The sequence below is a fragment of the Alligator mississippiensis genome, chromosome 4, assembly GCF_030867095.1.
Source record: "Alligator mississippiensis isolate rAllMis1 chromosome 4, rAllMis1, whole genome shotgun sequence".
Classification (NCBI taxonomy): Eukaryota; Metazoa; Chordata; order Crocodylia; family Alligatoridae; genus Alligator; species Alligator mississippiensis.
In genome coordinates this window covers 248,485,434-248,508,298 of record NC_081827.1, presented here as the reverse complement: position 1 = coordinate 248,508,298, position 22,865 = coordinate 248,485,434, and the positions used below count along the sequence as shown (strand labels likewise).

General features: G+C 44.1%; 1 protein-coding gene across 5 annotated transcripts in view; it reads right to left on the bottom strand.

Moving 5' to 3' along the window:
• The window catches only part of LOC106737531 (leucine-zipper-like transcriptional regulator 1), a 30,138-nt gene extending 7,801 nt beyond the window's left edge, over window positions 1–22,337 (bottom strand). Inside the window, exons 1-6 of one of the 5 annotated variants that reach the window (XM_014599295.3) lie at window positions 22,193–22,337; window positions 4,877–5,150; window positions 3,920–3,999; window positions 3,057–3,135; window positions 2,052–2,098; window positions 679–799 (exon numbers count right to left, since the gene is read on the bottom strand). In XM_014599295.3, the coding sequence (XP_014454781.1) occupies window positions 679–799; window positions 2,052–2,098; window positions 3,057–3,135; window positions 3,920–3,999; window positions 4,877–5,039 (490 nt within the window). In that variant the 5' untranslated portion in view covers window positions 5,040–5,150; window positions 22,193–22,337. Of the gene's footprint in view, window positions 1–678; window positions 800–2,051; window positions 2,099–3,056; window positions 3,136–3,919; window positions 4,000–4,876; window positions 5,151–12,553; window positions 12,697–17,856; window positions 18,462–18,743; window positions 18,792–18,955; window positions 19,023–22,192 lie in introns of those variants that run through there. The other 4 variants (XM_059727496.1, XM_059727498.1, XM_019480395.2 and 1 more) reach the window with 4 other exon arrangements.
• Window positions 22,338–22,865: the final 528 nt, after the last annotated feature.

Here is a 22,865-nt window from a genome sequence, read left to right as displayed (position 1 = left end):
CCATACCTCTATAGAAGTAGATGTATTTTATGCCTATTTGTAAGATTTCTGAGTTTCTTCCAATTCCTAATTTCTGTCACCACAGTGACAAAGTTTTAGCATATTAAGCACTGAGGCCTTGCTGTGAATAGTGCCACCAGTGACAGGCACTGATTCAGCTGAGCTATTGCAAACTTTTACTGTAGAGAGGCAAAACCACTATTTGCACTGGCCTAATAAACTGCTACTTGGACCAGGGTAAGATATGCTAGCGCAATACCAGTTTCCCCAGGTTTGCATGGGTGCAGTTACACATGTTGGGGAACATTTCTACTGCTGCTGGGGCTACAGATTTGTAGGGATCCTGTTTAAAAACATGAAGAATCTGGGTCTGTAGTCAGCTAACCCCTGCACACTTCTAAAATCTCAACTCAAAGGAATGGCACTTCTCCATGCAGAGTCCTTCACGGTTATGTAAAGCTATTAACATCAACACTGACCTTGTGTAGGTTCTCTCTGCAGTTGGAATGGGCAGGAAAAAAAGTATTAAATTAGCAATGAAATTATGCCAAATATAGCCAAATCTTGGGCATTAGAAGGGATATAAGGCTAATCCATGTGACACTGAAGTCATGATGGAGACTGTCACTGAAGTCATAGGACACTGGATCAGACACTAGAAGAATGACTTCTGCTTACCAAAACTTAAAGCCCAAAACTCTTGTGAAATTCCTTTGATGTCAAAGTATCCTCCATAGACGTACATGCTGGAACTGTACACTACTGCACTGTGGCCTTTCCTGTTAGCTGGAGCCGTGCTCTAAAACATTTCAGGAATAAAATAAGAATTGCTTTGACTGACTGCACCATTTATTTATTCTTTGTTAATGCATAGAAACTGTTGTTATAGATTGGATAACACCCCTTTCAAGACTGGGACTGCTAACCCTTCATTAAAAACAATAAGTGTTGAAACTGGAGTACCAACAACTTAGGCTTGTGTGGCACGAAGTGTTTCCTTGGACACTGATCACTAGATGCTAAATGCTGGGGGTAGGACATTGATTAAATAAGGTGCTCAAACTGGGGAACAAAAGCAAAGCAAGGAAGCTTTGGGCCAAGTGGCAACTGACAGAAACCTGAAATTGTGGACAAAGAAATTCTCCTGTTTGATTCCTCTTGTATTCGGGAAAACAGAAGTTCATGTATTCTTTCCAAATGAATAGGTGCCATCAAATACTACTCTATTATCAACTTCTAGAAGAAATAACTTGTAGAGTCCCAAACACTGACTAACCACTCAGATAAGAAAAGAAATAGCAATAGTTAAAATATTTACATGAAACTCTTAGTAATTTGGTTCTGGGGAGTTTCTTGCTTTCAGTTTTTCTTGATCATGAATTTTATTAAATGAGACTTGCATACTTTCACTTGTACTGTACCCATTTTCACCTCAATGTCCTCATATGACTTCTTATAAGGAAGAAGTCACTGCTTACATTTTGAGGCTTTTATTTAAAATGAGACTGTTTGGTGACTACAGAAAAAAGCCCTGCAAAATCGGGGTTGTTGGTTGTAGCCGTGTTGGTCTAAGTACATAGGCAGGCAACATTCTTTAGGTAGATGGTGGTATCTTTCATCAGACTGACTAAATAGTTGGGAAAAAGTTCTTTGCAAGCTTCTGGGCACAAACACCCTTTGTCGGGCATTGGGAGACTCTGCTGGTGTTGTGTTCTCCAAGCATATCTGAGCACTTTACGTTTTCACAGTCTTTCTTTTAACAGCATAAAGCCTCAGGTAAGCTGGCGACCCATACCTATAACTGGTCACTTTTAGTCGAGTATTGCAGATCAGAAGAGGTACTTGCGTTCTAAGATCCACATTGTAAAAATAGCTCAAGAGTTGGTCCTATTTCAGACAATGCAGAAAAATATAGCTCTGTATTCCTACAGCCACCTCTTCCCGAAGAGTCTAGATTGGAACTGTATTGGGGAACATATTTCAAAGCAGTCTGTTTAATCAACAAAGCAACATGCATTGGATTCGCACATTCCCATTTCCTGGCTCCTTACCTCAGTCTCTGCTTCTGTGTGCCGGCACTCGGTCCATCTTGCTGAATCTGGAGGAGTTGTTGTAACAAGGTGTAGTTTATATCTAAGACCACATGAGGATGCTGTTCGTTTCACAATTACCATTCTAATTGTTTGAAGTGTACTTTTTGGCTTATTTTTCTTGAGGCAGATTTCCCGTTCTGTGCTAAACTCTACCATAAATAGCATAAGTGAGCTACCACACAACATATTTTAGTGGCAGACCTGAATTAATAGTATGCCGTAATCTAGTCTTTCTCAAGGTTTCTTTAATGCAAAAGTAAGATCTATCCTTGTTTTCTGCTACTCGGGAAAGGGCATTTTAAGGCAGGTATAAATGTGTAAAAGGCTCCAGAGTGAAATAAAAAAGAATCTAGAAGGTTTCACTCCTAGTCATCTGCTTAAGCCAGTAGATAGCATATGTATTATACAGAAATAATATTAAATAATATTTCATAGAACAGAATTATATAATTGTATGTGTCCAATGGAAAACACACAAAGTGTATAAGATTTGAAAATGTAAGTATTAGATGGTACATTCAACACCCCCCTGCCTTGCCTTTATTAGACTTAAGGGTAAAACCACTCTAAATTATTTGACTTTTGAATATAGAATTTCTTAAAATTGTTTTGTTACTGTTCTTTTTTTTCCCCCTTCATTTTTCATTTTATCTTGTGTATTAACTTATCTAAAAGACCTGCTGATAATCTCTAGCCCAGGAGGGTTGCTGCACCAATATTTCCTGAAGCCCACTGAAGAGAATGAAAGTTGATTTTTCAGCGGTTACCAGCCTAAGCTCTACAGCAAACTCTGCTCCTGGTTTTGCGCCCAGAGCTCTGAATGAAGCCAAAAGGAGGCGTGCCATGTGTGTGTATATACACATCAGAGGACACAATTAAGCCCTTATTTATTACTATCTATAACATTACTACAGATTAAAGTGAGTCTGTCTCTTGGAAGAGAGTGACTAGCATGGTCCATACCGATGTCATACATCCAGAGAGGGGCCTTCGTCTGTGTGAAAGCAGAATCCAACATCCCGCCAAAAACACAGAGCATTCCCTGCAAATACAATAATCATTTTTCACTTGCAGGCAGCCATGTGCAGCACAATCACCACATAAAAAAGGCAACAAACACCAACTGCCACATAAAAAGCCCCTAAATATATATATGCATGATCCTACTTGTCAAAACTTATCAACTTACCTACAAAGCATTAATCAAGGAGAAAATCTTAATCAAGTCTTCAGCCTCACCCCAAAGGAGACCATGATGCTGAGGCATCTTCAGGCAATGCACAGATTTATGTATAATTACAGGAGAAGAATTTCATCTAACTGAAGCTTATTAAAATCCAATCCTTTTGTCCCCTTACAAGCGAAACTACTATAATTCCTTTTTTTGAGTTAACTCATGTCTTTCTTGAATGTTAGATTTGCCTGTGAAGGTTTTTTTAATAATGAGGCTTTGCACGGTTACCTTCATTTCAGATCTACACTTGTAGCTTTCCAGGATGCATACAACATAGCTCAGAAGGAGGCACTAGTTAGCAAGTGTCACTATGCTCTTTGCTTTTCTTAGTTGAACGGTAATAAGAAAGGGAAGGAGATGCCACAAGTGACAAAGTTGGCCTGAGTACAACAGTTCATATCTATTTAGTCATTTTTCCAGAGGATTAAAAAACACTTTACAAACCATGTGTAGAAATGCCCCTGAAATGCCGTGAGGTCTGTGATAATACAAAATAGCAGTTTAACAATGCATAGCAACACTGCACAACAGTTTATACCAACTGCACAGAAAGAAAAAAAGTCTTTTAGAACCTGAACTAATTTAAACTCACTTGATAAGCCACCATTGAGTGTTCTTCCAGTTCTTCTGGGCCATCTCCTGAGCCATGCAGCATTTCCCATTCATTGCTCTCTAGGAAACAAAGTTAGAACTCAAATAGATATACGATTCCATGCAGAAATTAGGAATAGGTTGAGAATTACATGCTTTAAATATGCACACTTCCAAAATAATCCAAGATTAAATTAAGGTTCAAACATCTTTCCTTTCAATTGGGTGTGGAGGGGTAAAAAAAAAACAATAGACTTTCTGGTCTAGACAATCTAAATACACATTTATTCTCCATTTTATTTCTGTTTGCTTAGAAGAGCCAATTTATTCATCCTCAAAGATAGCTGTACTTTTCCATTCAGCAACCTTAAATTTTATTCATCTTTTCTTTGGATAGATTTGATATGAACTTTTTTCCTTTTTTTTAACATACGTGAAAGCCTGGTGCTACCCAGGAGTTACTCCAGCATAGCTCTGAGCTTTATGCTAGTTCTTAGGGAGCTAACACAAATATTGGGGTTTGGGTTAACTGCATAAAAAAAGTCTTTATTTTTTTTGTAGTGGAAGTGAGATTTCAAAATATATCAGAATACAATCTTACACACGTATTCATGTTTTCTTATGCATATTTATTCATCCATTCTAACTTCACACTAAAAATTTCTTTGCGGTAAAGTATAGAATATTACTATTAAGAAATGCATTATTTTTTACTTAAAATAACTAAGGGAAATTACAACTGGAACATACACCACTGCCCAAGCAGCTGCATGTATTTTGGAGGTTTTCACTTTCTTTCAAAGCATTAAGTGCTGCCAGTGATGAGTAGCAGAATACCAGCTTGGATGGAGATATAAGACAAAATCTTTGTCGAGACAGCCAGCTTGCTATTGAATGTCTTGGCTTTCACAATGATTCAGTGACTGCACACAGACATACGGTGGAGGGACAAGCTTACCAATGCTGTACCGCCAAAAGTCGCTAAGATTGGTGGTGTGCCGTCCTCCATGGAGATAAACAAATCCTTTGCAGATGCAGCAGGCATGTTTGTACCGATCACATGGAGAAGATTTGCTCTGTGGTATAGGTTTCCATACACATTCTGCAGTTTTTCCTTTCATCCCTATATCTAGGCTTTTGCCAAGTCCATTCTGTCACCTGCAAAGGGTCAACTACAACATGCTAGGGGGTTTTCCAAAAACGTCAGGGATGCCGCCTCAACTTGGTAGAGTCTGTGGAAAAAGGGAGACATTTGAAGTAGTAATGCGGGTCTATGGAATAAAAGAACCCTTTGTCTTTCCATCCCACTGAAAGCAATAGCAGTGCAACACAGCTACAACCAATACCTTTGGTTCATAGGAGTAACACTGATTATGACATTCACATGTGAGTTAGAGTATTAGATGCACTGACTCAAAATCTTAGCAGCAAACAGGTTAAGATGGGAGTGAGAAGGGGAGTGAGAAGAGGTACAGAGTGCACTGAGTCTGTAAAAGTGGTAGAGTAAGGGCAGCCCAGGAACTGGTGCAAGGTCTGTTTTCATGAACAGCTTCAGGCAGTCTGCATCTAATACAAAGTTGGGAAGATGTCCATACAAAGATTTTTAAAAAATTATGCACGCATAAATCACCTGGATTAAATTTCAATTTATCACTACCAAAGGCACCTGAAACAGCACAACTCAAGAGAAAGCTAAATTTTACTTTGACTGAATTTGCCACGAGATGTCACTGTATTCTCTGCAAAGATAGCAGACATCTACTTTGGGGAGGAAACCTCCACAATAATGTTTAGAGCATGACCATTGCCAAAGCCTGCTTATTTTCTGACAGCACAGAAAATTCCTTGCAGTCCTTGTAGCCATACCCAGAGACATTCTGAAATTGGGTCTAACTGCACACACTTGGCAGTGACCAGAGCACAGAATAAAAGGAATGAAGGCAGAGGCAAAGGGCTGATATCTAAGGTTACAGATTAAAGCACTAGGCAAAGCACATTCAAAAAATCTCAAGTCAACAGCTACAACTGTGCAAGCATGCTAAACAGCAAGTGCTCTAGGAACTGCCTGACCCGGGTCCAGTATGGAGTGTCTAAGACATTGTATTCATTGTATTCATTTAAATATGACACACTTTTTAAAACAACGTTATTTCTTGTAAAAATGGTCTGCTTTTAATTCAAGTTAAAAAAAATTAACCTCATTTGCACCTTAGAGATTATATCCTTGTAAATGTATCTTAATTTTCTCCAAAAACAAATCGTCAAATGTGGATGGGTCTTAAATTCGGGGACATTTTATATTCAAAGGCAGGCAGTACTCCCATAGGACTAGATGTGATATCCTGGCTCATGGAGTGCAGTTCTTTGCTGTCATAAGCAAACATGTCATGTCATATCTTTCATAAATTGATTTAGTTAGGATTTGGCCTCCAGTACTCCTATTGGAAAGCTGCTTTGGACCCACTCTGCTTTGATATTCCAGCCTTAAACGTATTCACAGACAGTTTATTCTTGTGCTAACATTGCCCCTTATATTAACTCAGTAGAGATCAACCTTTTGGCCACCACTGAGCTTAACTAAGTGGCGCCCACCTCCTTCCAGCTTGCAAGTCAGATAAGTAGTGCAGCGGGTTGGGCCTCAGCCCAGCCTTACATGTCTGGATTGAGCCCCACGTGCCTGGATCAGGCTTCATGTCACCCAGGTCCCACATGCTCTGATCCAGCCCCATATCACCCTGGCCGTGCATGCTCAAATCGGCCCCTGTGTGCATCTAGCATGCAGGGCCATGCTGTCCAGCCTGCCAGGATCCCTGAATCCAGAAATTTGACATCAGGGGAGCGGTAATGCTGCTGCTCCTTCAGTCAGATCTCCAGACCCCACAGGCAGGATGACACTGCTCCACCAGCCAGGCCTGGCCTGCAGGGGTGGGGGTTAGCACCCCTGGCTTAGCTAGAACTCTCTCCCTGCCGATTACCCTTCAACCTTTATTTTGCAAAGATAAGCACACCAAGGCCTTCTAGTTTCCTCTCAAAAGATGCCTTTTTATTCCCCTAGTCATCCTTGTGGCTCTTCTTTGCACCTATTTCAGCTTAAATTCCTTTCTTGTAGACAGGTGACCAGAAATGTGCACAGTATCCCATATAAGGCTTTACTGGTGTCATGAATACTTTATAGTGGCATGAATACTTCCTTATCTCTGCTGGAAATACATCAACCACCACATCCTAGGATTGCATTTGCCTTTTTCACAGCTGTATCATGTTGGTGTCTTGCAGTGATCCTATCATCTACTAATATACTCAGATCCTCCTCCTCAGTTGCTTACAATACAGGATACCTCAAAGGGCAAAAAGTGGATGTGTCACTAACCTCCACTAACTGATGATCTAAAACTACCTGGAGCTAGCTAAGCAATGGGCCCCCACATCCTTTATTTTCTAAAACAAACTTTGAAGCAAAACCAAAAAGCCAACATTCACTTTCATTTATGCTAAACTTAAGAGGAGGTCGGTGGAAGAGAAAAGATGTCACTACAAAATAAGAAAGGGGTCTCTAGGAAAAGTAAGTCAGTGCTTAACCCTACATGAGACTTGTTCTCGTCTGTATTTTGTTATAATCCCAAGGCTGGAAAGCTGAAGAAAAGGGGGAAAGAACTCCTCTTCTCCCTCAGTGAAGAGCATTTCAGTATGAGCAAAGCCAAGGACTATGAGGTGTGTTTTGGAAAGTTTCATGCTTTTAGTCTAAGGACCTGGTGCTACCAAAAAATGGAACTGTGAGCCATTTGAGACACCCTGAGCTACTTTGGTATCTGATCAAAAAGAAAGAGCTGTGTCACTCATAGTGAAGTATGCTGGGAAAAAGGAGGAGTCGGGGGCCCTTGAAGTAAGGACTTCTCTACCTCATCTGTTGCAGAGAAAGATGGTCATGATGATGGCGAGTTTATGCATGGTGCAGGTAGGGGTTGGGTAAAGCTCTCCTGTGTGGATAGTTTGGGGGGGGTGTTAAGTTACTGATATGCTGTGGATATTCTTGAGTTTAATGTAACTTTGAGAAACTGACAGGTGGGGGTAGGATGCAATACATGAGATTTAAAATAGATTTAAAGAGCAATTCAGTTTCTGCTCTCGTCTTATTGCTGCTTTGGGGATGGAAGTATTCTGACGCTGACCTGTAGGTTGTGGACAGATGCTAGCTCGATGAAACGCTTTATCAGCTATAGTTTCATGGTTGATAGGGTTGGAAGGGACCTAAGCAGATCATCAAGTCCGACCCCCTGCCATGGGCAGGAATGTTTCAATCAAGATGCAGAACTAAGTGCTTTATTCCTTCTGGTTGCTAAAATTATCTAAAAATAAGAACACGGGTGTTCTGGATGTATTATAACTATAATTAATTCTTGATGGTACCATTTCTAATCTAAAAATCATCCTTAAAATCTTAAATGACACTGGCTTGCTTTGTTTCTGTCCTAAGCTGTTGTACTTAATGTTGCTATGAAACTGTTACTGCATTTTACGTGTACTCATCTACAATGTGGAGATCTAATTCAAATATCCTAATCATCATCCACTCTAAGTTAGAGAATGCTTCCCTGAGTGTGACTATTTCAATTTAAATGAGAATTGATTTACTTTAAATGCTCATACCAAATGTGAACCATATTTAAAGCTATTAACTCATCTGCCTACAGACAAGGCAGCTCCATTGCTGCTGCTCATTGCAGAGGAAAACCAGAAAGCCTAAGTACTCCTTACTGCACCTAGTCAGAAAACTGGTGACAAGCAAAACTGCAGGCTGGTAACTTTTTATGCTTGGCACAGCAAGTGGTGAGAGGCAGGTGGTAGTTGCACCTTCTTTTTTTTTTTGTTTAAGATTAGTGAATTTAATTCTCTAGCTTGCATATATGTAAAGACTAAGAAAACCATCTTAAGTGAAGCTTCTACTCCTGTGTAGCTTGAATAAGGTTACTGGAGCACTGAAGAAATTCTGTAGAGGAAGATTGAGGCAAGCAGTTGCGCCTCATGGGTGCTATATCCAATCAGGTACATAAGGAAACCCTTCCATCATCATATAGTGTCGTAGTAAGCAACACCAAAATGGCAACAGCAAGTAAAATAAAAAATAACAAAGGGTAACCACCCACATCGAGCTTCCCATTACATTGTTATACTGACACTTTTGGTTATCTCCCATTGAAAAGCTTCTTTTAAATTTCTCTTTACTTCCCCTAAACTTGCAATGTACTATTTAAATAAAGTGGGAATAAAATTTGTGAGGTCTAATCCAAGAATATGTTGCAATGAGAAACAAGAACCTTGTATTTTAACATCAGCATGAATAAGTGTCCATCTAGGGAAGACCGTCAGGGTACCTGACAAGGTAAATAACCATGCAGTGTTGCATTCAGGTCTGATTAGAAGCCCTTTTCCAGGCAAAAGTGGGAATTAACTTCAATTGCTGAAGACAGTTACACAATTTAACTTGCTCTGGTTCAGGATTGCAGTAAAATACACAGTGATAACTGGCTCTGATTAGGGGAGGCCTACTTTCTCAGCCCTTAATTTAGGCACTTTGCCATTCTCCTCACAGAATAACTTGAGTTGCTTACAATTCAACATGTAAAAAACCATAATTAGCAATACATAAGCCAGTGAAGCTCTGATCAGTCAGGAGGGTTCACCACAGTAGTCACCAACCAGTGGATCTCGATCCACCGGGAGATTTCGGAGCCTCTTGGAGTTGATCCAAGGCTGCGGTGGGGGGCTGAGTGCCCACATGCATGCACGCGTATGCCCCGGTCCAGCAGGTCAGTCCCAGCCCAGGGAGGGAAGGGGCAGGGGCTAGATCGATGTCCCTGCAGTGAGGAACAGTGCCGCAGAGGCAGGAGCACAGGTAAGTTGAGTAGGGCCCCGGCCAGGTGGGACTTACCTGCTGGGGAGGCGTGCCCCCAAATAATTTTTTCTCCCTCTGCCTCAATCTGGCCCCCCCGCCCAACAGACTTACCTGCTGGGTGGGGGTTGGCAGCAGTGCACAGTAGATCTTGGGTTGCTTTAAATGCTAAAGGTGATCTACTTAAAAAGGTTGGAGACCACTGGTTTGCCTTGGCTAGATCTGTCTGTAGGATAATAGCTATGGACTAAAACAAACTATGAAGTAGCGTGCAGCTCTGTCAAAATTTGCCACACTTTTTATTAAAAAGAAAATACTGTACTATGTTCTGCTAGTTGCATTAGCTAGCTAACTGTTCAATATAAAACAAACTCCTGATCTATAAAGCCAGTTTTACAGGAACCTCCAATATTTCTATAAACATCCTGGATGAGTAATAGTGGCTGATCCAATTGCACAATTTTTTGTTTGATCACTTCTTATAAGACATCCACCCTCTCTGGTTTTTCCCCACTAAAGTTTTTCCCTGCTAAAATGCTACCTATCTTGAGTTCCAGTGTAACAGTGAAACTAAACTTCTGTTCAGTCTCCACATGGTAGTATCTTGGTGCTTGTACACACCACACAAACAACACTTTGTCAAATACCGGCTCCCCTATTCGATAGCAGGGGTTTTGTTTGTTTGTTCTTCTGAACGCTTCCATGATTTTTCTACCAGGCAATCTCATGACCCCTTTCTGATCTTTCCCTCTAAGAACTGACCACTAGGCTCTTCTTTGTCCCTTCACACATGCACACTCCCCACTTTTAATCCAACTGCCTCCTCAGAAGTTCCAGCCACCAGAAATCTCTTTCCCATACTTCAGATAAGTCCTTCCTCTCACCTAACACTTCTAGTAGTAGTAAAAAACAAACAAACCAAAACTGTTTCCTCCCTGAACTAAGTACCTTTAACTCTCAGTGCCTCTGCTGTTCCCTATCTCTCTGTACCATCCTCAGTTAAACCTGTAAAACCCACTGGGATGCAGCTTGTATGATACATGGCACAAAATGAAGGTGTACTGCATAGCATAGTGGGCATTTATACACGTGATCAGGGGGCAGGGGAGTTAAAGCAGCTCTGAGAACTGCTCTAATTAAAGACCCCTGAGCGTCTCGTGTATCAGCGTCCCCGCACTTCAAAATGGCAGCAGGCATGCTTCTAAATAAAGCTTGTCAAATGAGCTGTAGTTAAAGCACCCCCGTTGCCATTTTGAGGTGTGGGGACACTGATACGAGACACTGGAGTCTGCTAGGGCACAGGAATTGCCACGTTCCAATAGAGTCTGCTCCAACACCCTGTAATTACGGTGCGTCGGAGCAGCCTCACTGCTCATGTATAGGCGCCCAATAATTCTCAACCATGGTGCTGCAGCACTCTGGAGTGCCTTGAGATCCTTTCAAGGGTGCCATGCAATGTTAGCATTGTTAGGTATACAACCATGATTCACATGATTAAAACCAGAGATTTCAAATAGGAATCCAGAGTATTAAAACCATTCTGTCTTTTAAGTTCTTTGCAAAGAAAAATTGCTCTGTTATTTTTTTCCATAGTCAAAAAACAAACGAAAACTAAGAGTTGGCTTTTTTCTAAGGGGTGCCTTCAGTCTAATGAAGGGTGCCTCAAGTCTAAAAAGGTGAAGAACTATTGGCCACTGACATAGCATAAGATGCTACCCTGATTCAGGAGATCATGATAGTTCATTATGAAATGAGATACCTGCAAAGATACTTTTGCAAAAGGAATGCTCCTAAACCAAAATAAGTAGCATAATGCAAGATCTGAATTTCAAATACCACTGAGCATAACTGGGGGATGGGGGGGGGGGGGAGTATATGCATGCACACATGCACGTGCATGCAGCAGCTGTGGTATGGCCACATCAGCTCCTGCCTTACTTAGGCACTGTCTTGAAGATAGGCCTCTTTTCAGTTTTAATTTTATGATTAACATTACCACATAAAAAAAGAAAAGGAAATGGAAAGAGGGGGGAAAAGCAGGTATGTGACAGTAGTTACAAAACATTAAAAAATAATGCAGTACTTCAGCTTATTTGATTTGTAGGATTCCTGGTATTACCGGGGACTATTCCAAGCTACTTACACTGGATGACAGTTCACCCTTTTTAAAATGAATCACTTTTGAGACTGGAGAAAATCTGGTGGACAGTGCATATTTAAAAGGCTGCAGGGTTGTTGGTTGTAGTCATGTTGGTCTAAGGACATAAGCAGGCAAGATTCTTTGGGTAGATGCGATATATTTCATTAGACCAATTAAATAGTTGGAAAAAATGTTCTTTGTAAGCTTTCAGGCCCAAACACCCTTCATCAGACATTGGGAGACTCTGCACTGTTCTGAGTTTTCCAAGGAGAGTCTACCGATGCCTGATGAAGGGTGTTTGGGCCCAAAAGCTTGCAAAGAACTTTTTTCAACTATTTAGTTGGTCTAATGAAAAAGATCATATCTACCCAAAGAACCTGGCCTGCCTATTTTAGAGGCTCTTACTGATGATTTTAATACAGTTAAGGCCTAGAGTGCTAATCCGTTTCATGGCCTTATCTGAATATTAAAGATATGTTCCCGTTTAGTTTTCCATACTAATATTTTTTCCTTGGAATGCAGAAGTTTAAGGACATCATCTAAATAATGCGTATGTCTCCTTTTAAGGAGGACCAACAGATACTGGTTTGAAAAAGCTAATCTACCCTGTACATGTCGTGCTCCCAATGCTCTCTTGTACAGTGTTGCCAGTTGATCAGGACGTTCCCTTGCAGTGAGGAGCCAGGGCTTCTCTTCTTGGTTCTGACACTGGCCTTGGATGCCCTTGCCGAACGCCTCTCTCCACATAACTCCATTTTTTTTTCTGCCTGTAAAAATGTGGGAAAAAGATCTGACCTTTATAAAGCATATCAATCTACTGCAGGGGTGCTACAGAAGAGCTGCAAAGCGTGAAAGGCAAGTGGTGGTACCAGTCTTCCGTATTGTTTCAGCGGTAGCCAAACTCTCTGGCTCTTCCAGTCACAAGTCAAAATCTTGACATCATGAAGAGCTGCAGGATGAGTGGCTTTCAAGATGCGTGTGCCTCAATCAGTGATCAGCCACAGCTCATATAGTAACTTGTTAAATGATTTCTTAGAGTAAGTAATGTGTGAAAACTGAAGGGGGTGGGGGGGTTAAAGATTTTTATTTCTCCTTTCTCTCTGTTCACTAATTTATCTTCTATTTTTTATTAACTATTTTCCTTTCTTCGGGAACTATATTTAACCTATCTGGGGACCGGTTTGGCCACCCCTGCATTAGTACACACTTTCAAACGGTAAGAGAGCCCTGAAATAATGAAATAGATTATGAGCCAAATTCTGCCTGCCTTATGCAATGGAATGTGAATAAGGGGAGCAGACTGTGGTGGTAACAAATGACCAACCTCAGCTGGTGTCTTGTGCACAGAATAACTTTGCTGTGCCAGTACTTCAGGGCTGCCTACTATTCTAATTCAGACTGTCCCAAATAATCTCCTCTTTTTGGGGGGCAGTGGAGGGCCCTATGTTCCCACAGTAGTGGTTGTAGTATGAACATGACTATGCAACAGTTATTGCCTATAGATTTACAGACTGACCTCAGTTTCAACCTGGTAAAACTAAATTAAAAAAAAAAAATTCTAAATGGCAGCTCCATCTTTAGGCCAGTTCAAGGAATCAAAAAACTCAGAACCAATTTGAACAACTGCATCCAAAACAGCTGTGAAGAATAAAACGGTTGCTGCTTTTAGAGCCCTCTTGCCATTTAATTCCTAAAATAACTACCACAATCAGCTCCGTTTGTTAGACAACATGAGGATGTACAGGAAGAGGGCCTAGAGAGCTACAATTCGGCATAATTGCTGTAGGCCTGACTACTTAGGAAACATTGGTGTGGCACTATTAATTCATAATAGAAAAATTAATCATTTCAGAAAACAGAGGAAAAATATAGACCGCTTCAGGAACTGAATATTTATATACTCATTGCATAGTTATATTTACTAGATCATGACTTCCTAAATGGATGAACAGCTTAGTTTTCCTGAAATGAGGTGGGTTTTTTAATAGAACTATACTCACTTATTTGCAGCATTGGTCTTTTGATACATTTTAATTAGTATCTAAGCTTCCACAAGTTTCAGATTTAAATAATCTATAACCTTTTTCATCTTGTTTATGTATGCATTTCATGCATCTGAAGTTTACTAGAACTCAGGGCTTTTTTTAAAACTTTATATACTTTTTTGTAATGTTCAAAATGTTTTGCGCTCCATCCTGCAGCCTTAATTGTTTTTGTTAATCAACTGATATCCGATTTGAATTCACTCCTTTATTAAGTGATTGTTCATAAAGAGCCCAGATGAACTTTATTAACAAAGCAATAATAATTGAGCACTATATAGCAGCAAAAGTTATGAGAGGCACAAGTTTCTTTCCTACCCTTGTTACCAAAGTACAGTACAGTGGTGGTATGTGAGACATCTGGTCTCCTCTTTTACTTAAAAGTCTGCATCTAAGGACCTAATTCTTATAGGGAAGATGTCCTTGTAGGCAAAAAGCCAGTTTCAAGAAATATCTTTGTTCCCTGAACCAGCTTGAACTAAATACTTGTTTGGACAAAATATAACACTCTTCTTAACAAGGAACTCTCACTCACTTGGCTTACCACAAACCAGAGCATCCAAACCTGGATGGTGTCCTCTAACTCCTGTTTTTCTCTGTTTTAATTGCAAATAGCAATAGAAGTTTTTGGGAAAGTTTGTTCAAGAAGGCTCTATTGTACTTGTAGTTACAGCAGAGCATTACATAAACTACATAAGACTATGTAATTCTTTAAATCAACAAACCCCTGACCTTTGCTGATCCATAAGCCACAATTGTGATTAAATATGTAACATCGTCTGTTCCTCTTTCTGTCACTTCAGTTTTAACTTTTTTGGTTCCCTGTACCTGTAAGCAGTGTTGGAGTATCTTGTAATGTAACTTTTCCCCCACCCCCAGTAAAACATGAGTTATGAACTACTAAGAAGTAGCTGGTGGGACTCCATGACAAGCCCTTGCTTCAGAGAGTAATCTAATTCACAGAGTAGCCCTATGGGATGGTTTACACAAGTAAGGAAAACGCCATGAGATTAACAGGGTTACAGGTGTTAACAACATACTTACTAGGATCTAGTTCCAGTATCCTGTATAACATTTACTTGCAAAGCCTTAATACAAGGATGTCAAACAAGCACTTTCTTGAGCCAGACCACAGGGCTCCTCCCAGGTCACATCTGGACACAGCAGTGGCAGGGCAAGTGGTGGGAGTTAACCTACCCATACAAGGCTCCGTACCCCAGCCTTTTGGCTGCAGGCTCCATGCCTGCATTCATGGGCCATCTGGGAGCCGTATAGGCTGGATCCAGACTGCTGGCTGTGCACTTGACGCCCCTTCCGTATATGTGTTTTCAAATCTCACTACTCTTGTTTAAATAGTTTTCACAGAGTGCATTTAGTTATGAAGGTAACTCACTCAATCCTCTTGAAGTAATTTTAAGCCTCTGTTAACTTGGAAGTGTTCTGCAGAGGAATCTGTTAATGATGAATCCCTCTCCCTCTACTCATTAGGTCCACGTTAAAGAACTTCCTGAAGCATGGGGTTGGTTTTTTTGGGGCGGTGTTGTTTATTTGTTTTGTTTCTTTTTACTAAGATGATGAAGCCAAAGTAATGGATCATGCACCAATCCTATGCTTTGTTCCCACTTGACCAAAAACAAAACCAGTAACATCTATGCAGACAATTAGGGGAGGGGGAGACAGCTGTGGGTCAAGGTTTAGTGATCAAAACCATGTATATACCTCAGGAACTTTAATCTGCTTCTTGGGTCTTCATCGAATTCAGACTGTGGCTGGAGTAAAAATATCTAGTGTTCTTCCCCTCTCCCCACTTTTGCTGTATTTAGCAGATAGCATAAGTCTAAATTGTTACAAAATTCCCCTGAAGCTACTGCAAGCCTGTCATCATACCCCCTCAAGAGAAAGCCATAACAAATCCAAATTGTAAGGCTACTCATAGGACTTTTACAGAAATGGGAGTCAAGAGGAAGAAATTCAATAAGGCAATATGCCATTATGCTTCTTAGTCATGTAACTGCTAGGCTACCTCTCCCTCCCAACTCGACAATAACAAAACAGCAAAAGATTTGAAGCCATGATTCAGGCTGTGCTACATTCAACCTCCTTTGTGTACGTGAGAGCACACGTACGGAATAGAAATATGTACCTTTGTCTATCATAATGACCGACTGAAAGTGAGCAATGTTAGCTGGTATTTCCATGAGTAAGGAGTAAGTTATGAGTACAGGTTGGGTTTCTGCAATGCCCTCAATATGCCAGGGGGGAGCAAACTAAAAGCTACCAACTAGTGAAGCACTGTAACAGGCTCCCCAGAGCGGTTGTGCAGTCCCCATCCTGGAAGGTTTTTAAGACCCGGCTTGACAAAGCCTTGGCTGGGATGATGTAGTTGGGGCCGGTCCTGCTTCGATCAGGGGGTTGGACTAGATGTGACCTCCTGACGTCGCTTCCAATCCTCATTGTCTGTGACTCTAGGAACCCTCATACTTGATGAAAACAGGAAATCCCATGTGACAGCAAGAAAATCCCTTTGGGCTACAATACAGCCTTGTACAATTGGATACATTCCCAGATTTGTACACCTTCCTGGAAGCATCCAGCACCTCCTGCATCCTGTTAGGTGATGGCAGTTCTTATGTTTCTGGAAGGCTTCATTCAGGAACTTCATGAGAACTTCAGCAACTTACTGAAATTTCAGGAACTTTAATAATTAATGAAATGCCCTATGGCATATCCACATGTGGTTGGCAGTGCTGCAGACTGACCATGGTGCCGCATGCAGGCATTTCCTGCGCTGCTAATTTGCAGTGCTGGGAGATCCTGGTGTCAAAAAAACCCTTACAAGAAAAAAACAGAGCCATGCTCTGGCTGCCAGCCTGTCTGCACACCTGGATCACCACTACTGGAGCGTAGGGAGGACCCCAGGGAAGGCTGCTGAGGCTAACTCGTGTGCTGGCCCCAGTACCCCATCCGAGGCAACTTGCCATGTGCCACAGCATGCGTGCAGGGGTGCCAGCCACCCCCGTGCCACTGATATTTGACCCTGGACAATGCAGATTCCCACTCCAGGGGATGTGCCCCTGGAGATTTAGTGACACAAATCTGCTCTCAAATGACTGAATGTTGCTTCCTGACGGCACAGAGTTGCTATTGAAGCCACTTGCGAATGCTTACTCCCACTGTCTGCAGCCTGGAAGACTTTGAGGTAACCTAGTCCGTGACAGGAGTCTCCTTTCCCCTTCCCCATCACATTTCATAGGGTGTATTTTAGCAGATGAAGCTGTACCAAAGAAACGCGGCAGTCCTGAAGTGTACCTTCTGCAGGCAGAAACAGATGCACAGAAACTCAGCTACAGGATGGGCAACTTCCTTGAGAAAGGAACCGAAACTTTTACACAGCACGCTACAGAAGATAGAGAACATATTTCTCGTCTCAAAAGGCATTTTGGTCTAAGCAAGACGATGCAGAGCGGTGGGAAAATGAGGGAGTGAAAACCGATAACAAGGGCAGGGACTAAAGAGGGGAGTTTTAAGCAGAGTTGAAGGCGGAAGAGAGTGCATGGGATACAAACTCGCACCCGTGTGGCAGATATGAAAACGGTGAGTTATATCAGAGCTGGCACAAACTGAGATAAACACAGCACAAATCCAGAAAGACAGATCGTGGAGAGGAGGGGTACGAGTCAGCTGGCCCGGCCAAGAAGGGCGTAGGCAGTGACTAAAGGAAAAACAGAGCGGAGATTTGGCCGTGGGCAATATTCAGTTAAAAAGCAGCTTTACGAGGAGGATGGGCTTGAATGTTTTATGTAAGAAAGACGTGACAAGGCTGCATGTAAGATTTATCTCTGGTATCTTTCTTTTACATCCCTCACCTTTGCCCTCCGGGCTTTTCTGCGGGCCAAGATCCCTTCTCGCTACGCAGCTTGGTGCCACAACAACGCAACCTCGCGCCCGTTCAGCGAGGGGCTACCTGCACCCCTGGGCTCCGAGCGCGGGCATCGCACGCTCCTCACCATTTATGATCACTAATACCATCAGGCTCCCCCTGCCCACCCCAAGCCCCGGGTGCCATGGCCTGAAGGAGCTCATACCTGGGACGTTGCTAGGGGGTGACAGGAGCCCCCGTCCAGAGTGTCAACCATGGGGTGCAGCAGGCACACAGCCCCCAAAATTGGGGCAGCCCCAATCTAGTGGCAGAACCAGAGGGGCAACTGAGGGGGATCTAGCAGCTGCCCTCTGCGCCCCTCATGCACCCCCCAGCGTAGGGGGAGGGGCGGGTTTTACCTTAGGGGGAGGGAATATTACCTCAGGGCAGGGGGGGATAATACTTCAGGCAGGGGGAAGGGGGGATTTTGCCACAGGGCAGGGGGATATTACCTCGGTGGGGTGGGGTGGGATTTTACCTCAGGACAGGGGGGGATTTTACCTCAGGCAGAGGGAAGAGGGGATTTTGCCGTAGGGCAGGGGGATATTACCTCGGTAGGGTGGGGTGGGATTTTACCTCAGGGCAGGGGGAAGGGGGGGATTTTGCCTCAGGGCAGGGGGATATTACCTCGGTGGGGTGGGATTTTACCTCAGGGCAGGGGGAAGGGGGGGATTTTGCCTCAGGGCAGGGGGATATTACCTCGGTGGGGTGGGGTGGGATTTTACCTCAGGGCGGGGGGATATTACCTCAGTGCTGGGGGGGGTTACCTCAGGGCGGGGGGGGGGATGTTACTTCGGGGCAGGGAGATATAACCTCAGGGCAGGGGGATTGTACCTCAAGACGGAGGGTTTCACCTCGGGGGGCGGGGCATTACCTCAGCGCGGGGGGCTGGGGCGGGGGGCGGCAGGATATTACCTCAGCGCTGGCCCCGCCCCCGCAGCGCGGGGAGGGGGCTGGGCTGGGCGGGGCGGGGCGGCGCCCCCTCCCCTCCCCTCCCCTCCCCCCCGGGGGCAAGGCCCCGCTCCGCTCCGCTCCGCTCTGCTCACCTCGCGGCGCCCGGGGCGGCGGCGGCGGCGGCGGCGGGGCCGTGCGGGGCGGATCGGGGCGGAGATGCGGCGGCCGCGCCTCCTGGCCGGAGCCGGGCTCGCGTGCGCTGAGCCCTGCCAGGTGCGGCGCTGGGAGAGCAGCCCGAGGGGAAGGGACGTGTCGCGACACGCGGCCCCTCGCCCCGGTCGTGGCTGCGGACATACCCCCCCCAGCGCAGCTCCCCCGCTGAAGAGGGCCCTTAATGCGGTGTGAAACCTGCGGGTTTGTCTGGGGAACGCACTGGCGCGTTACGCCGCATCCTGGGCATCGGTGGCGCTCAACCTTCGGGCAGTGCTGCGCCGCACCCCAGGAATCGCTGGTCTAGACCCAACGGTTGAGTATTAATGCTGTGCCGCGCCCTGGGAATCGCCGGTCTAGGCCCAACGGTTGAGTATTAATGCTGTGCTGCACCCTGGGAATCACCGGTCTAGACCCAGCGGTTGAGTATTAATGTGCCGCGCCCCAGGAATCGCCGGTCTAGGCCCAATGGTTGAGTATTAATGCTGTGCTGCACCCTGGGAATCACCGGTCTCCAGCCCCGAAGGGCGAGCGCTGAAGTCGTGCCGCACCCGGACTGAAAACCGCCGGTCGAGTCTCTTCCCCGCAGAGGTCGTTCCCCCAGATGGCAAAACAAGACGCCTAACGAAGTGCAGCTATTCTCGCCTTCAGATGGTCAGAAATAGTTTCTGGTCCTGGTCTGACGGATGCAGGCAGTGGGGTTTGCACCCCCTGCCTGCTCTTTCCTTCCCGCTCACCCTGAACTGAAGGAGAATCCTAAGAAGTTCAGGTCAGACGGGACGTCAGGAGGTGACGTCTAGTCCAGCCGCCTGCTCCAAGCAGGACTGTCGGCACCTGCATCATCCCAGCCTGGGCTTTGTCAAGCCCGGTCTTGAAAAGACCTCCAGGGATGGAGAGTTTACAGTCTCTCTGGGTAACCCGTTCCAGTCCCTCCTAGTGGGAAAGTTTTTCCTGATATCCAACTTAAACCTCCCTCGGTGCAACTTGAGACCATTGCTCCTTGTTCGGTCGTCTGTCCCCGCTGAGAGCAGTCCAGCTCCATCGTCTTTGCAACCCTCTTTCAGGTAGCTGAAGGCTGCCATCAAATCCCCCCTCAGTCTTCTCATCTCCAGACTAAATCAGCCCAGTTCCCTCGGCCTCTCCGCACCACTCGTGTCCCTCAGCCCTGAACCGTTTTCATTCCCCTCCGCTGGACTCTCTCCAACTTGTCCACATCCTTTCTGCAGTGGACGGCCCAATACTGGACACAGGACTCCAAGTGTGGCCTCACCAGTGCAGAATAGAGAAGAATAATTACTTCCCCCCCCCCCCAATCTGCTGTCAGCGCTCCTACCAATGCAGCCCAGATTGGCTATTTCTGGGGTATTCGGATTTTTCCATGATGGGATTGTTTCTAAATCACAAAGGAAAAAAGTGGGATCCCGCTTCCCGTCTCACCGTAAAGCAGGGTTTCCTGCTCCTGACAGCCAGACGTGACCTGCAGGATGGGAGCTGTCTGAGCTGTGTAACTCCCTCCTCACCTCAGCAAGCCTCTTCTCTTCTTCACTCAGGATGCTCTGGAAAGCAGGTATCCAGCAAGCGCAACAAAAGCTATTTCAGCTAGCGCTCAATTGTCCTTGCTACCAAACAGTGCTTGTAACTGTGAACTGATGAGAACGAAGCCGTGCACAGTAATCTAGCATCGGAGCAGCCCCTCTGGTCTCCATCCTGCCCTGATCGATACATAGGAATACCTACTCCTTGACTTCAGAGGATTGGGGCTACCTCCATGCAGCGCCTGGCAGGATGTGGGGAGCTTCAGACCATGCAACCCACAACTCCTAGGATTGTTGTTCATTCCTTTTTGGCCGTTAGGAGGAGAAACGAACAACAGTTATTTCTCTGATGTAATTGCGTGTGTTTCAAAGGAATGTTGATCATTTTGTATCCCTGAGGACTGCAAGAGATAGCAATCTTTTTGGCAACGGCTCCAAGCCTTTGTTGGCCGGCACTCAGCCCCAAAAATCTCTCTCGCACAATCCCAGTGCTTGTTTCAGCTCGTATCCCTGGGCCCCCGCTTCTCCACCCATATTTGCCTTTACTTTTGGGGGTGAAACATGCCTGTGTTTGGGGTGGAGCTTGTTACAATCTCAGCTGTCAGGTTCATTAAAGCAGGACAGCTGAACCGCTTGTACAACTGTCTTGGAGGAAGGACAGCAGTCACGCCCAATAAATAACAGTACAAGGTACATGGTCAATGTTTAACTAATGGGAATACCTCCCCAGAATATGCACATGCAAGTATTACAGTAGCATCACCTGGAAGGAAACTCAGAGTCATTGGGTTCGAACCCCATCACAAATTATTGCACATCTCATCCTAGCATGTAATGTATCTTATAAAGATACCTTATATTTATATCTTATAAATATAACTATCTGGTGAGAGATTTACAGCTTCAGCCTACAACCTTCCCCAGCACCTCCTACCTGCTTTCCTGCTGTTAAAAAAAAATAAAATAAAAAATGACCCACCATACATTGTCACGTAAAGCTATTTTTAAGGGAAACAGATAACATCAGGGTGTTCCTCAGATTAATATGAACAAACGTCTCCTGTCTGCCAAACTCCCACTGACTGCAATAAAAGGAGCAGTCCCCTAGGCAGGATACCTGCAGGAGAAGGTCTGACGGTAGATGTTGGGGGATGCTGTTTAAGTTTAAAACAGCCACACCAGTGTAATAACTGACAGATGCTTCTCGTGATTGAATCACTTTATTTTTAGCCCTTCTTGTTTTTTTCAAATGCTTTGTCTAAACAAAAGACTACACGTTAATTTTAGTCATCTTGGTGGGAAGCCACAATGTTTTTGTGGGAACCAAAGCATGGAAAAGCTACCTACACACTCCATCATCATAAAGTCTTAGCATGTTTCATTTGCTTTGGGATGGACTCTTGCAATCCTAAGTGCCATGACCTGTACGAGACCTCCTTCTTCTCAGCGTCCTGTCATCTCTTGCACAGACTGACTAGTTCTGCATGCACGTCTGTGTGGCCGAAGGCAATTATCGTCTGAGAGTCCCTAAGCTAGCTCCTACAATAGAAGCAGGGACGTCTGCGATAATGCATAGCCCTATGTGTGGGTCTGTAAGCCCCACTGAGAAACAGTATATTAGTCTGGGCAGAGTGCCGTACTTACGTGGCTGTACCAGTGTAGAAGCCAGCACTTGCAGAGTTGGCCGGAAGTCTCTCAGCCTATTGCTGCCTTGCACCATATAGACATATCCTGAAAGGCTCACAGTTTCTCTTGCCCCCCACCCGCAAACTCTGCAGCAAGGCTTCATTTTTCATTCTAAGTGTTAAGCACCAACTGGATTTAAAAGAGCCTAATCACTTCCTGACATCACTTCCCCTCGCTGCTCCAAGGCTCCTTCGGAAAAACAAAGTACTCCAATTTCATTCCATTCACTGCAAGCTGCCCACTGTAGCTTCTCTGTGTTTTGGAGAGAGAGATGTTTGCTGTGCATATCTGTGTGCATACGTTTTAGCAGTTCACATACGTGACATAGGGCTGCCTTTTGCTCAAGTACTATTTTGGGGGCTTATGCCAACAGTTTTACCTAGACGACAGCTACTCCCCTGGGAAAGGCCCAGTCATATAAATCCTTTTTTTAAGCAGGGATAAAGAAGATATTTACAACTTTTCCATTCCCAGAGTAATTGATGTCTATGTCTTTAGTTTTGGAGGAGGAGTAGTGTGTGTGTGTGTGTGCAATATTTTTTTAAGAGAGACAACTGTGCTACCTCAGTTTTGACAGTCATAGGTTCTGCTGCAGGTTTCATTAGCAGAACCTGAATCTATAGCCCCAAAG